General features: G+C 47.9%; 1 protein-coding gene across 1 annotated transcript in view; it reads right to left on the bottom strand.

Moving 5' to 3' along the window:
* Positions 1 to 1197: 1197 nt before the first annotated feature.
* MTHFD2L (methylenetetrahydrofolate dehydrogenase (NADP+ dependent) 2 like) overlaps positions 1198 to 16689 on the bottom strand; it is a 441513-nt gene continuing 426021 nt past the window's right edge. Inside the window, exon 8 of the mRNA XM_063955585.1 lies at positions 1198 to 1310. Within this exon, the coding sequence (XP_063811655.1) occupies positions 1198 to 1310 (113 nt within the window). The remainder of the gene's footprint in view (positions 1311 to 16689) is intronic.

Consider the following 16689-nt stretch of genomic DNA (forward strand, 5'->3'; position numbering starts at 1 on the left):
TGGATCTGTTGCACGATTCAACTTGCACATTCTGCGGCTGGACTGCCGCATCCTAAATCAGTCAAAGCCCATTCCACGAGGAAGGTGGGCTCTTCTTGGGCGGCTGCCCGAGGGGTCTCGGCTTTACAACTTTGCCGAGCTGCTACCTGGTCGGGATCAAACACGTTTGCAAAATTCTACAAGTTTGATACCCTGGCTGAGGAGGACCTTGAGTTTGCTCATTCGGTGCTGCAGAGTCATCCGCACTCTCCCGCCCGTTTGGGAGCTTTGGTATAATCCCCATGGTCCTTACGGAGTACCCAGCATCCACTAGGACGTCAGAGAAAATAATATTTTACTAACCGGTAAATCTATTTCTCGTAGTCCGTAGTGGATGCTGGGAGCCCGTCCCAAGTGCGGATTTCTGCAATACTTGTATATAGTTATTGCTTAACTATAGGGTTTTTTGTTCTGAGCCATCAGTTTAATGAGGCTCAGTTGTTGTTCATACTGTTAACTGGGTATAATTATCACAAGTTGTACGGTGTGATTGGTGTGGCTGGTATGAGTCCCACCCTGGATTCCAAATCCTTTCCTAGTAATGTCAGCTCTTCCGGGCACAGTTTCCCTAACTGAGGTCTGGAGGAGGGGCATAGAGGGAGGAGCCAGTGCACACCAGATGTAGTACCTAATCTTTTCTTTAGAGTGCCCAGTCTCCTGCGGAGCCCGTCTATTCCCATGGTCCTTACGGAGTACCCAGCATCCACTACGGACTACGAGAAATAGATTTACCGGTGAGTAAAATCTTATTTTCTTGCAGTTTCAGAGTAGCTCCAGACCTACTCCTAGATTGCGATCACCTCAGTCCGTTTAGTTCCTGCTTTGACGTCACAAACACGCCCTGCGTTCGGCCAGCCACTCCCCCGTTTCCCCAGCCACTACTGCATTTTAGCCTGACACGCCTGCGCTTTTTAGCACACTCCTGGAAAACGGTCAGTTTCCGCCCAGAAACACCCACTTCCTGTCAATCACTCACTAATCAGCAGAGCGACTGAAACGCGTCTCTCGGCCCTGTGTAAAATTCCTTCTTTTTGTGTGAAATTACTTGGTGCGTGCACCCTGCGGCCCATACGCATGCGCAGAACAGCCGGTTTTTAGCCTGATCGCTATGCTGCTAAAAACGCCAGCAAGCGATCAACTCGGAATCACCCCAATGTTTTAGTGAACAAGATTCTTGGCGGCCATCAGAGTGTTCTTCAGAAGCATTGCCACGGTCATTGGTCCCACTCCTCCTGGAACAGGTGTGATAAAGCCTGCCTTTTCTTTGACTTCTAGAAGACAAAAGAAAGACTAATGTTAGAAGAACCTCTGCTAGTGGACACTTACGTAATGCCACACAAATAAATATATTTGAAGAACAAAATTGATTTCAACATGTAAAATTAAAATATAATTATAAACGCATACCTCCCAACTGTCCCGATTTTCGCGGGACAGTCCCGTTTTTTGGGGACTGTCCCGCTGTCCACCCCGCGGGCCGCAGTGTCCCGCGGTGAGGGGGGCAGTTGGGAGTCTCTATGTCTCGCTGCCCTGCTTATTCACTGGATTCAGAGGGAGAGGGGGCATGCCAGCGGCTCACAGAGCGCTGGGCATGCCCTCTCAGTGACGAAAATGGGGCGTGGCTCGCGATCGCGGGTTCTCTCGCGAAGTCACGCCCCTTTTTCTTATGTCACGCCCCTTTTTCGGGAGCCGCGAAGCCGCGCGTGTGTCCCTCTTTAGGGGACTGTCAAGTTGGGAGGTATGTAAACGTATTTAAATTAGATTTAATCTAGCATTAGTAATATGGGGTCTATGTACACACCTTGTATAGAGATAAAGTGGACGGAGATAAAGTCAAGCCAATCAGCTCCTAACACGCGGCAGCTGCAGGACTTGGCATTAGGCTTCTCTCTCCTAAGCCCTTCCCCAGACTCTCATTCACTAGTTTCACAGAAGACTGAGGGCATGCTTAGGAGAGGGAATCTTAATGCCAAGCCCTGGGTTCTGCACGCCGTCTGTGGTATACAGCGCCACTGCTGATCCGGATACACTGCCAGCACATACTGTATATTATATACATCTACACATGAATGTTTATATGTGCTTAGCGGTCCTCTCCTGCACAAGCTGCTCCACTGTCATGTTACAAACTGTGTTTAAAAAATAACAGGAGCTGATTGGTTGGTACTTTAGCTCCATCCACTTTATCACTTTCCAAGGTTTAGTACATAGACCCCATGGTTTGAAAATCTTAGCTATACAGAATTAACATTGTTTTGTGACACAGCAGATTTCAAATGAAATTCATTATATGTACAAATTAATGCCTAAATGCAATTTAGAATTGCGTGCTATTATGCAGCCCCTCATCCTCATAATGTCATTCACTCTGCCCAGGCCTAGTGGAGTACCCAGGAAAACAACAGCCACTATTAGTACTAGATACCAGTCTGTCAAAACATAATAGTAATGTCAGCGCCGGCAGCTGTGAGTGCCCAAATGGAGCAACACTTACTGTACATTGCTCCATCAGGTGCCATCTAGTGGCCACCGCAAAACACTTGAATTCTCCCCCCCATAGAGGTGGGGATTAGCGTTAGCCTTTTATTATACAGGTTGAGTATCCCTGTGGAAAATCCCACATTTTTGGGTACCCTACTGAGCAGTGGCGTAACTAGAAATTTTTCTCCCCCAAGCCAAAAAATCCTTTGGCGCCCCCCCCCCCCCCCCCATAATTGGCACTAGTAAAGGGACAAACATGCGGGCGAGCGCCGCCAAAAAGGGGCGTGGCTTTGTTTAAATGGGAGTGGCTTCACATAAAGGGGCGTGGCGTTACAGGAAAAGACTACCTTATACCCCAGTTTTGCAGCCTGCACTCCCAGACGTTAGCCACCACAGGAAAGAAAAATAATCCTGATTCATGCCCCTTACATTATTTGTCATTTTTCCTCCTTATAGTAATGCCCAGTATACATTATGCCACATACTGCAAAGGCCCTCAGACATTATGCCACACACAATAATGCACATGACACAATATGCACACACTGTAATGCCCCCGACACATTATGCCACACACCGTAATGCATGTGACACATTATGACAGGAATCGCAATGCCCGTTATACATTATGCTACACACTGCAATGCCCCTGATACATTATAGCACATACAATGTCTGTGACACAGTATGACACACACCGCAATGATCCTGAGACATTATACCACATACCACAATGCCCGTGATATAGTATACAACACACCGTAATGCCTGACACATTATGACACACACCGCAATGTCCGTGATACATTATGCCACACACTGCAATGACCCTGAGACATTATACCACGTATCACAATGCCCGTGATATAGTATACCATACACCGTAATGCCTATGACACATACCGCAGTGCCGTTATACCCTATGCCACACACCGCAATGCCCGTTATACATCATGCCACACTGCAATGCCCCTGAGACATTATACCACATACCACAATGCCCGTGATATAGTATACAACACACCGTAATGCCTGACACATTATGACACACACCGCAATGTCAGTGATACATTATGCCACACACCGTAATGCCCATTACACATTAAGTTCTACAGTAAGTCTTCTAATTACTTTTAAATTACCTGCTCGTTGCCAGGGGTTTCATGCTCTTGGTTCCATGCACGGTGCCAGGGATTTTCATGCTCAGGGTGTCATGCTCGTTGCCAGGGGTTTCATGCACTGGGTGTCGTGCTCGTTGCTAGGGGGTAGTGCTTGTTGCTAGGGCCGTGCTCCCAGTGCCACATATGCCCCCAGTGCCAGATATTCCCCCACAGTGCCAGGTACATGCCCCCAGTGCCAAATATACCCCCCCCCAGTGCCACATATGCCCCCAGTGCCAGATATTCCCCCACAGTGCCAGGTATATGCCCCCAGTCCCAGATATTCCCCCACAGTGCCAGGTACATGCCCCCAGTGCCAAATATACCCCCCCAGTGCCACTTATGCCCCCAGTGCCAGATATTCCCCCACAGTGCCACATATGCCCCCTCAGTGCCTGCTCCCCTCAGTGCCAGATATTCCCCCACAGTGCCAGGTATATGCCCCCAGTGCCAGATATTCCCCCACAGTGCCACATATGCCCCCTCAGTGCCTGCTCCCCCCAGTGCCAGATATTCCCCCACAGTGCCAGGTATATGCCCCAGTGCCAGATATTCCCCCACAGTGCCACATATGCCCCCTCAGTGCCTGCTCCCCCCAGTACCAGATATTCCCCCACAGTGCCAGGTATATGCCCCCTGTGCCAGATATATGCCCCCAGTGCCAGGTATTCCCCCACAGTGCCTGCTCCCCCAAGTGCCAGATATTCCCCCACAGTGCCAGGTATATGCCCCCAGTGCCAGATATTCCCCCACAGTGCCACATATGCCCCCTAAGTGCCTGCTCCTCCCAGTGCCAGATATTCCCCACAGTGCCAGGTATATGCCCCCAGTGCCAGATATTCCCCCACAGTGCTACATATGCCCCCTCAGTGCCTGCTCCCCCAAGTGCCAGGTATTCCCCCACAGTGCCAGGTATATGCCCCCTGTGCCAGATATTCCCCCACAGTGTCAGGTATATGCCCCCAGTGCCAGGTATTCCCCCACAGTGCCTGCTCCCCCAAGTGCCAGATATTCCCCCACAGTGCCAGGTATATGCCCCCAGTGCCAGATATTCCCCCACAGTGCCACATATGCCCCCTCAGTGCCTGCTCCTCCCAGTGCCAGATATTCCCCCACAGTGCCAGGTATATGCCCCCTGTGCCAGATATTCCCCCACAGTGCCAGGTATATGCCCCTTGTGCCAGATATTCCCCCACAGTGCCAGGTATATGCCCCCAGTGCCAGATATTCCCCCACAGTGCCACATATGCCCCCTCAGTGCCTGCTCCCCCAAGTGCCAGATATTCCCCCACAGTGCCAGGTATATGCCCCCAGTGCCAGATATTCCCCCACAGTGCCAGGTATATCCCTCCAGTGCCAGATTTTCCCCACAGTGCCACATATGCCCTCCTCAGTGCCTGCTTCCCCTCCCCCTCCTCCTTTGTGTTGGAGGGACACGGAGGGCAGATCGCGCGCCTCTCCCGTGTCCCTCCTGGCTCTCCGGCCGGTCTAATAAAGGAAGTGCCGGTTCGTGAGCCAATCAGTGCTCACGAACGGCACTTCCTTTATTAGACCGGCCGGAGAGCCAGGAGGGATACGGGAGAGGCGCGCGCTCTGCCCTCCGTGTCCCTCCAACACAGCAGCGGAGGGAAGGAGACCACAGATTGACATGCGGACGCTCGTCCGCATGTCAATCTGTGCTAAGTCAGTGGCGCCCCCGCAGCCCCTCACCCCCAAGCCACCGCGAGGACTGCGGGGGCAGTAGTTACGCCACTGCTACTGAGATAATGACATATATCTCTTATATAATATTGGGGGTAATTCTGAGTTGATCGCAGCAGCAAGTTTGTTAGCAATTGGGCAAAACCATGTCTACTGCAGGGGAGGCAGATATAACATGTGCAGAGAGAATTAGATTTGGGTGGGTTATTTCATTTCTGTGCGGGGTAAATACTGTCTGCTTTATTTTTACACTGCAATTTAGATTTCAGTTTGAATACACCCAACCCAAATCTAACTCTCTCTGCACATGTTATATCTGTCCCCCCTGCAGTGCACATGGTTTTGCCTAACTGCTAACAAAATTGCTGCTGCGATCAACTCAGAATTAGGCCCCTAGCCCAGATCTGTGACTTTGTGCCTGTGTGTATAATGCTGGGAGTGGCTAGGAGCTCTCATTGGGTTAGCAGCAGGTCTATCACACCCAGTCCACAGCTGACTGGGCGAGAAACGCCCTCCCACACAGGTTACATCCAATGGGAGGCTCTGCCCTTTAGCTACTGTGTGTTCCCAGAGCAGGATTAACAATGGGGCTGATGGAGCTGCAGCTCCAGGTCCACACCCAAAAATAGGCCCACTGCATCTGCAGCAACATATCCTCCAACAATTTACACATAAAAAGCACTGCAAATTATAAAAGGGGGCGTGGCCACTGGAACAGTGGTGTGGCCACGCCCCTTCCCCTATACTTTCAATGGAAGTTTGGATAGCCAAAAATCGGTACAGACCATAAAAAGAAGGTACTGCACCTGCCAAAAAGGTACAGCTGGAGGGTATGCCACTGCATCTGCAGCAAGTCTCTGCGCTGTAGATAGGGGGGGGGGGGAATCCTTTCTCATACGTCCTAGAGGATGCTGGGGACGACATCAAGACCATGGGGTATAGACGGGATCCGCAGGAGACATGGGCACTCTAAAGACTTTTCATTGGGTGTGAACTGGCTCCTCCCTCTATGCCCCTCCTCCAGACCTCAGTTTTAGAAATGTGCCCAGGTCGACTGGATGCACTCTGAGGAGCTCTACTGAGTTTCTCTGAAAAGACTTGTTAGGTTTTTTATTTTCAGGGAGATCTGCTGGCATCAGACTCCCTGCTTCGTGGGACTGAGGGGGCAGAAGTAGGAACCAACTTCCTAAAGAGTTTCATGACTCTGCTTCTGGCTGACAGGACACCATTAGCTCCTGAAGGGAACTAAATGCTAGCTGTGCCTAGATGCTCACTCCCACAGCATGCCGTCACCCCCCTCACAGAGCCAGAAGTCAGAAGACAGGTGAGTGTTAGAAGACAGATCTTCAATCAAGAAAGTGACGGCTAAAGGTACCCCGCGGCTGGCGGGAGCGCAGCGCGCCATGTTGCCCACACATACACAGGCACTGCAGGGTGCATGGCGGGGGGGGGGGGGCGCCCTGGGCAGCATGAAACCTATGGAAACTTGCATAAATAAGGGGCATAAGTTGTTGAGGCACAGTCCTACCCCCACCAGTTTAAAAAATGACGTCATAAAAGCTGAGGAGAAACACCATTGAAGAGTGGAGCTTCCTCCTCAGTCAGCCAGCACACTGCTCAGCACCATTTTCTCTCTCTCCTCAGGCTGCAGAGACAACACTGGTCCTCCTCCACTACTGAACAAGTATCAGAGTGCAAAACAGGGGGAGGCACAGTGAATTTGGTGCTATATAATTGTGTGATTAACATTATAAAAGCGCTAAATGTCAGTGGGCATTTTGTGTTCACAGACATTGTGTTACTGGCGCTGGGTTGTGAACTGGAAAACTCCTATCTGTGTCCCTCTGACAGATTTTACTGTGGGTCTGTCACCTATAAATCCCGGAGTGTCTGTGGTGTGGTTCTGCACATGTGTGACATGTCTGTGGCAGGGAACTCTGTGGAGACATGTTAGGGACACAGAGGTGTAATATCACACCAAGAGCCTGACTGGGTGAAAGGTTACATGATAGTGTGAATCATATCAGTAAGAGGTTGGACTGAATCTCATACAGAAAATGAAAATAATCTGTTGAAGATGTGACTTTTAATAGTTCTGCCTTTCATCCACAGGGACCTTTCTGGGTCACATACAAATTTGCACAAGTAGTACAAACTGATACCGACACGGACTCTGATTCCTGTGTCGACACTAGTGATTCCAGGGGAATAGGTCCTAAGTTAGCAAAAAAGCATTCAAAACATGTTTTAGCTATAAAGGAGGTGTTAGAAGTTACGAAGCCCCCTCTTTTACCACAAGGAGAGGGTTTACTTTAGTAAAGAAGTAATGTAATTTTCCCTCCACCTCAGGAGTTGAACAGTCTCTTGGAGGGAGTCTGATTTAACCTGAAAAGAAATTTCTGATTCCCAAAAGAATATCAGGCAGCTTACCTTTTTCCAAAAAAGGTGGGAGTCACCCCGCATTTTAGACAGGGCCCTGTCATAAAAGAGAAAAGGTGTTTCTCCCTGCGCCTGGAATGGCTTCACTTAAGGAGCCGACAGACCGCAAGTGAGTGAGGTGATCTATTGATGTGGCCAATGGGACACTACTCAGGCCTACCATTGTCTGTGCGTGGGTGAGTAGTGCTATTGAAAAGTGGTCAGAAAACTTGTCATTAGACATTGACACAATAGATGGAGACGAGATACTCCTAAAGTTAGGTCATATCAAAGACGCTGCTGCGTACATACTAGAAACCATGAAATATATTGGTATCTTGGGATCAAGAACCGCTACCATGGCAGTATCGGCTCGGAGGGCGTTGTGTATTCGCCAGTGGAATGCTGATGCAGATTCCAAAAGAAATATGGAGGCTCTCCCGTATAAAGGTGAGGCCTTGTTTGGTGATGGGCTGGATGCGTTAGTCTCAGCGGCTACGGCAGGTAAGTCGACATTCTTGCCTTATGCTCCTACACCGGCGAAAAAGACACATCATTCTCACATGCAGTCCTTTCGGCCCAACAAATACAAAAAGGCCCAAGGTTCCCCCTTTTTTTGCAGGTAGGGGAAGGGGAAAAGGAAAGAAATCCGCAGCGGCTCCCGACCACCCCTGCTTCTGCCAAATCTGCAGCATAACGCTGGGGCTCCCTTGCGGGAGTCCACTCGGGTGGGAGCACATCTGAAACTTTTCAGCCAAATCTGGATTCAATCTGGCCTGGACCAATGGGTCTTACAAATAGAGTCCCATGGGTACAAACTAGAGTTTCAAGACGTCCCCCAGTGCCGATTTTTCAAATCGACCTTGCCAGCTTCTCTTCCGGGAAGAGAGGCAGTAACAACGGCAATTCAAAAATTATGTCAGGATCAGGTCATTGTCCTGGTACCCTTGGCACAGCAAAGAGAAGGTTTTTTATTCAAGCCTCTTCGTAGTTCCGAAGCCGAATGGCTCGGTCAGACCGATTTTAAACCTGAAAAATCTGAATCTCTACCTGAAAAGGTTCATGTTCAAGATGGAATCCCTGAGGGTAGTGATTTCCAGTCTGGAGGAGGGGGACTTCATGGTGTAAGTAAACATAAAGGATGCTTACTTGCATGTTCCCATTAATCCTCCTCACCAAGCTTATCTGAGATTTGCAGTACAGGATTGCCATTACCAGTTCCAGACGTTGCCGTTCGGACTCTCCACGGCACCGAGGGTATTCACCAAGGTGATGGTGGAGATGATGGTCCTCCTTCGTTAAAAAGGAGTCAATATTATTCTGTATCTGGACGATCTCCTGATAAAAGCGAGATCCAGGGCACAGTTGGTGCAGAACATCGCACTCTCCCTGTCAATACTCCAACAACACGGTTGGATCATGAATTTTCCAAAGTCGCAGTTGGAACCGACGACAAGATTGTCCTTTTTAGGGATGATTTTGGACACAGAAGTACGGAGTGTATTTGTTACAGTGGAAAAATGGTCAAACAAATACTGAAACCAACAAGGGTGTCGATCCATCAATGCATTCGGTTGTTGAAGAAAATGGTAGCGGCCTACGAGGCCATACAGTTTGGCCGATTTCATGCCAGAGTATTCCAGTGGGACCTGTTGGACAAGTGGTCCGGATCCCACCTACACATGCACCGGAAAATAATCCTGTCCCCCAAAGCCAGGATTTCGCTGTTGTGGTGGCTACACAGTTTTCACCTACTAGAGGGACGCAGGTTTGGGATTCACGACTGGGTCCTAATAACCACGGATGCAAGTCTCCGAGGCTGGTGTCAAAGTCGAAAAATATTGTAGCACACACACCACGTACTAACCACACACACATGCCCGCTGCGCGTGCACTTGTTCCGCCGTGCATGCACATATCCGCAATTTGCGTATGATCGCTCCCGCGATCCTGCGCGTGGTATGAGTATTTGTGGCGGAGTTTGTGAGCGCATAGAGGGTTATCAAAACATTACATATTTAACCCAAATAGTGCACATTGTACACATAGCCCCCCTGCACCACATCAGCAAGTATCAACATTTTAAATGATTCCAGGACTAAGGGATTTGCCTTTACATGATAGGAAGGGACAGACTAAGGTTATAGGGTGATGTCTAGTATCCAGCTGTAGGGTATTTTAAGGGTAACATTCCGGTGTTGGTTAGAGGAAGATCACATGTTCCTGCGTATAGTTATGTGCAGAAGTAGAATATAGATATAAACGGTATTTACTGTATATTATGTATGCGGCAGGAATCCAGAGGAGACCACCCACAAGAGCAGTTGGGAAAGACATCGCCCACCTTTTCAAATCAACCTATGACCTCTCCTGTAATGTAAAGATGCATCTCTGTGTCCAATGAACAAAGGGATTACAGTAACCATTGTATTGTTTACGGAAGTTGTGTATAAAAAGCCTGTTGCTGCCTGGCCGGTCAGAAGACTCTGAACACTATCTACCTGATGAGCGGAGGACTGGCCCAGGTTGCGCAAGCGAATATTCTCACGTATGTACATTGACTGTAGCCATTTTACTCGGTTGTATTTTGTAGTGTATAGATTGTATTGTTATCCCCTTTCAGATATATACGCTGAGGTTTCGGATCCCAGTGTTTAACTACAAATCGGTGTTGTGTCCTCTTTTCCCTGCTAGGGTTTAAAAGCGTATTTAACTGTATAAGGTGTAAGAGTGTATTGATAAGGTGTGTACGCACTGCGGGTACTTTATACCGTCAGCGCTGCGTAAGGTTTAAGGTATAACATCACTGCATTGCATTACTAATAAGGTTTAAAGTTTATCAAGAGTGTGCGCGCGCGCTGTGCGTACTTTGTACCCCCAGCGCGGCGTGTGTACGCCAAGTCCGTACAACGTACGAAACTCTGTACGCAAATAGCATACAAAGTGCGTAGCGTGTATATTAAGTATAGCGGCCACAGCGGCTCCATGGTAAAAGTGTGTTTAAAGGTATAGCTTTATGGTTTAAGATAATATCGACATTATCAATTGGGGGCATCGTCCGGTTTTTCCTCATACCCACAACCTAGCAGGTGAAAGCAGACTTTATCTATCAGCAAAGGGCGACAGGTATCCTACGTAAGCCTTTTCCTGGCCGTAGAATACACTGGTAAACCCTATCTCATTGCTGATAAGATGGCGTCTGCTCTGCATGGTTTGTAGGGATGCTGGTGGGATCCGTAAGGTAAATACGCAAAGCTATTTTAAAAGTCTGTGAATTTCTGTTTGGCGTCAAACGCGTACACAACACAAGGATACACCCATACTTTGTATACCTGCTCGCATTGTTGCCATAAGTATTGATTATTAGATTTATTTTGACCTGTACGGAGAAATTTGTTGCTATTTAGTTAAGACATAGACTAGATATTAAGGAAGTAAACGTAAAACACAAATACAGTCTGGCCTAGTTAAACAGGTTTATACAGAAAGATACTGTGTTGTGTTAAGTAAATGATTATAGGTAATATCGCTTACATTTATAGAAGTGTGGGATTTGTACTATTGCGGACGTACGGTTTCTGTACACGTGTCTCTGACAAAGTACGGGACTGCGTACGCAACGTAAAGACATACGCACGGTCGCGTGTTTACGCAACGTGCGTAAGGGTACGGCCGCTAAGTACAAATTACACAATAGCATTGTTTAGTTTAGGCGCGGGACGGTAGCCACGCGACAATAGCACAAATTGCTCAGTTTCCAAGATTTAGTTTAAATAATACCTTTTTTACTGTATTACCTCTGGTACTAAGGCTGTTTATCTGAATGAAAGTTAATTTTCTGTACAGAAAAACCAAAGTGTATTTGAGTGAACGAACGTGAGTGTGCAAACATAATAAAGGTTTTTGTGGACCCAGTGAATTCGGGATCCCGTAGAGGTGGTACACCAGGTGAGTGGAGACTTGGTGGCGTGAGAATTAGCTGGCTCACGTTAATATAAATTGAAGTACAAAGGAGCAAGGTAGCAGATACCGCAGGCCAGAAGGTCAGCGAAGGTTTAGAGTACCGCAGACCAAAGGTCAGCGAGCTTTCTGTTTAGATACCGCATCCCAGGGGGTTAGCGAAGATACCCATATAGGCCTTTTGATTGATACGCTCCGGCTGAGGTTTCGCAGCCTGAAAAATCGATTACATTGGTCGTACGGCGGATAAGTAACAGTAACCTATATGCTGTGCGATTGGACCGCGTATTCGTGGGTGCAATACTTAGCGCAACGTGATACCCTTTTTACGAGCTTTGCGTAAAATCGCGGGATCATTAGCGCTGGATATAGCATACGCAAGCGTGATTTGTGTCAATTTTTTTTTTAAAGGGAGTTTCGCTGGTCACTCAGGAAATCTCCAACAACCAATATTTACTGGAAAGGGTAAGTCACTCCCATATACTTCCAGTAAATAGAGGTTACATAGGGGCCCTAGGTTGGGTACGTACCTCCGCTAACTACAGTGTTTGGTAGTATTGGCCAACGTGGGCGGTGAGTGGGTGAAAGCACTCGTAGAACTTTCACCGTTGCCTTATATTGAGTATTTTGTTTTTTTGTAGGATTAGCCGGGACGGCAATACCTGCAAAATATGGGGGCCAGTTGCTCAAGTAAGGGACGGTCAACCAGGGTTCAGGTTGACATTCCGCGGCCCAGGGGGTCAGCGAGGTTCATAATGTGTGAGAAGCATGGACAACACGCAGAAATTTTGTGCTATGAATGGAAACGTATGACTGCGGAAGATAGGGAACCATTCCCTAAGGTAGGCAGTTTTGAACCAGAGGTATTGCAGAATTTAAGGGTTAGGATATGTCTGATAAAATCCCGAAAGCAAAGGGTCAGACACACAAACTGTTTAAATTTATGGCAGCAAGAGGGCGATATGCAGAGGGAACTAGCTCACGCAGCAGGTTCCAAACCTAGCAGGAAAATGATGGCAACCGCACCACCACCACCGTATATTGTAGGGGAGAAAGTGGCTACAGACAATGGCATACTGGTATAGGATAAGAGTACAGTTGATAAATGTACTAATGCTAACCCGTGCAAGTTGTATCCCATTTTAAACTTCCCTCAGGACTGCGAGCAAGAAGATGAGCCCAGCACGATATCGGCACGCTCTCTAGCAGCCACCATACAGAACACTCAGGTGGGCAGGGCCCAACCAGTAAGATCAGTTGTAAGGCCCCCTAGCGGAGGGATAAGTGAGGTCGTGTCCACAGGTAAGTACGGTACCATACATTATGCAGAGACAATAGCACCTCAGATTGTGGAGTCAACTCAGAATGATGTAATTGAATTGAATCCTGTCAGGGTGATCGCAGTCCCCAATGGGAAGACTGACGCTCAGGGAGTCACTCCCATCAGGAACATTGCTATGCATTGTCCTTGGTCCCGGACAGAATTGAGGACAATTATGTCTGAATTTCCCGATCCCAGAAAGGATCTAGTCGCATGCCAGAGGTTTATTAAAGAATTAGGTAATGCCACCGAACCCACAAACAAAGATTGGCGAACAGTGCTACGAGTATGTCTACCTTCCAATATTGACCCTGCAAAATTTATTACTGATTGTAAATTAGACGCAGAAGTACCTCTCACTGAGGAGTACACTCAGGAGAATGTACGACAGATCAATCTGCAATTAGGAGTATATTTCCCTACTGTTGTAAAATGGAATAAAATCTTTTCCATAAGACAAAAAGAAGGTGAAACGGCATCTGAATATTTCCATCGAGCGCTGCAGGAAATGGCTAGATACACTGGGGTCGAGGACATTAAGGAAAATGTACATCACAGGGAGGTAGCTGTGTCAGTATTAATGGACAGGTTAAAATAAACGTTGAGAACAAGGGTACAAACCTCTCTACCTAACTGGAGAGGTATCTCGGTGGCTGCATTAGGAGAGTCCGCTATCGAGCACGATCGAAACATTATTAAGCACAGGGAGTCACAGGGGGATAAGCTGATGACAGTAAGTATAAATGCCCTTACAACGAAGCCGCATCAGCCAAAACCACAGACCCCTGATGGTAAGTTACGTGTAGTGGTATGCTATAACTGTAAGAAGGAAGGACATTATGCACGGAATTGTAGGTATAAGGACACACATAAGGTATACCGACCCCCTAGACCAGGATATGAACATTATGATACACGTAATTGGGATCAGGGATCACATAGGAAAAATTATGAGCCACACGCAGGGGAAACAAGGACGTATCCACCTAGGAGGGACTGGCAAGCCTCCGAAAATTCTCAGTTACCCCCCTCACATATTGTAGCTGCCAGCGCGCTGCAGGAGGGTCACAATATACAATAGGGGTTAGGCCACACCTGTAGTCTGCAGCCAGTTAAGTTGATTGCTAGCCTTGGTAGTGAACCAGAGGTCACAGTTGATGTAGCTGGTAGATCATTACCTTTTTTTGTAGATACAGGGGCGGCCAGGTCAGTGTTAAATTTGACGGTAGGTATGAAAACCACGGGTAAAACAATTTCAGCAATGGGAGTAACAGGAATAGTGCAACACTACCCTTTAAGTAGACCAGCGGAGATTACGATAGGGCCTTTACAGACCAAGCATTCCTTTTTGCTGGCTGCATCAGCTCCGACTAATCTACTTGGGAGAGATTTATTGTGTAAAATGAGGTGTGTCATATATTGTACTCCTGAGGGTGTCTTCTTGGATATACCCGAGAATCATGTTCAGGAAGTGCAGGATATGTTAGACACCCCACAAAAGTTAATGTCATACTCTGCTGTTATAGACAAGTGTCCATCCAAGGTAGAGGCAATGATCTCCCAGATACCGGAATCCCTCTGGATCAAAGATGGACAAGACACTGGATTAATGGCAAATGTAGCTCCTGTAGTAGTGCAAGTAAAAGATGGTAGGATAGCTCCAAAAATCCCTCAGTATCCTCTGAAGCCAGAGGTGGAATTAGGAGTGTACCCAGTCATAGAGCGCTTGCTACAACAGGGCATCCTAGTTAGGACGTCCAGCACTGCCAATAGTCCCATCTTCCCTGTGAAAAAGAGTGGGGGGAGGGGTTACAGACTAGTGCAGGATCTAAGGGGGATAAACAAGATAGTTGAGAGCCAATTCCCCGTAGTGCCAAATCCAGCTGTCATCCTCATGCAAATTCCCCTGCTGCAAAATTTTTCACTGTCATTGGCCTCTGTTCTGCTTTCTTTTCTGTCCCTCTGCACCCTGACAGCCAATACCTGTTTGCATTTACATACAGGGGAGTACAGTACACCTGGACTCGCCTACCCCAAGGTTTCATTGACAGCCCAAGTATTTTCTCCCAGGCTTTGCATGACTGTTTACAATCCTTTCAACCTGAGAGCGTATCAGTATTAATACAGTATGTAGATGACTTACTGCTGTGTTCTGATTCACTCGAATCGTCCTTGAAAGACACGAATCAGCTTCTGTTTCACCTTTCTAATATGGGACACAAGGTTTCAAAGGATAAGTTGCAGTTGTGCCAGACCAAGGTAAAATATTTGGGACATTGCTTGACACAAGGACTTAGACACCTCACCACTGATAGAATACAGGCGATTCGCGACATGACTCTGCCACAAACCCAGCAACAGATCCACACTTTTCTTGGAATGTGTGGGTACTGCCGAAATTGGATCCCAGTGTTCTCCATACTGGCTTTAACTTTGCAAGAAATGGTCTCCTCGAACAAACCAGATCGGATCTCTCACACAGATGAGTCCGAACTGGCATTTGAGAGACTTAAACAGTGCCTATCACAGGCACCTGCAGTAGGCATGCCAGATTATGGGAAACCCTTTGAATTGTACGGTACGGAAAGTGCTGGGTGCGTGGCAGGTGTCCTAACTCAGAGACATGGTGATGCCAGCAGGCCGGTAGCTTGCTACAGTGCACAGTTAGACACCGTAGCGCGGTCTCTCCCCACATGCTTGCGAAGTGTTGCAGCGATAGCTTTGCTAGTGAGTAAAAGCGAAGATGTAGTGTTAGGACACAACCTGACCATCCATACACCTCATGCTGTGTCAGCCTTACTGAACTCTGCCCAAACCAGACATGTCTCATCTGCACGGTTTACAAGGTGGGAATTAGCACTAATGGCCCCTGTAAACATCACCATAAAAAGAACCCTGCACTTAATGGAGATTTCGAGGGCCTAATGAAGCCTTTTTTTAGGCTCTCCTGAATATAATCATTCATTGCCACGGTTTCCGGCCCGGACAGGGCATATAATCTCCCCTTAGGTAAAGAGGCACCGGGAACTAAATCAATAGCGCAGTCATAGGACCGATGGGGAGGCAGTACATCCGCATTACCCTTCGAGAAAACATCGGCAAAGTCCTGATATTCCAAAGGAATAAGTTCTGGGGTGACTGCCGCAACCCGGACTGGACGGGAAATACACTCCTTAACACAAAAGGGACCCCATTGGGAAATCTCCCCAGACCACCAATCTATGGTGGGATTATGAAAGGCAAGCCAGGGGTGACCCAAAACTATGGGGACAGCCGGACAATGGGTAAGGTAAAATTCGATTTTCTCTGAATGTAGGGCCCCCACTGTCAGTTGTACTGGAGGTGTGCGGTGAGTGATAACCCCATTAGAAAGCGGACCACCATCCAAGCCGTGCATGGTGATACGTTTATCCAAGGGTATCTGTGGAACGCCTAAAGCCTGAGCCCAACCAAGATCCATGAAATTTCCCACAGCTCCACTGTCGACGAAGGCCGACACCAACGAACTGAGGCTACCAAAGGAAATTTTTACAGGAACTAATAAGGAATCATTAGAGGAGATTAACTGCAGACCCAAGTGAACCCCCTCACTACTCACTTGGTCAGAGC

The sequence above is a fragment of the Pseudophryne corroboree genome, chromosome 1 (assembly GCF_028390025.1).
Source record: "Pseudophryne corroboree isolate aPseCor3 chromosome 1, aPseCor3.hap2, whole genome shotgun sequence".
In the NCBI taxonomy this organism is placed as follows: Eukaryota; Metazoa; Chordata; class Amphibia; order Anura; family Myobatrachidae; genus Pseudophryne; species Pseudophryne corroboree.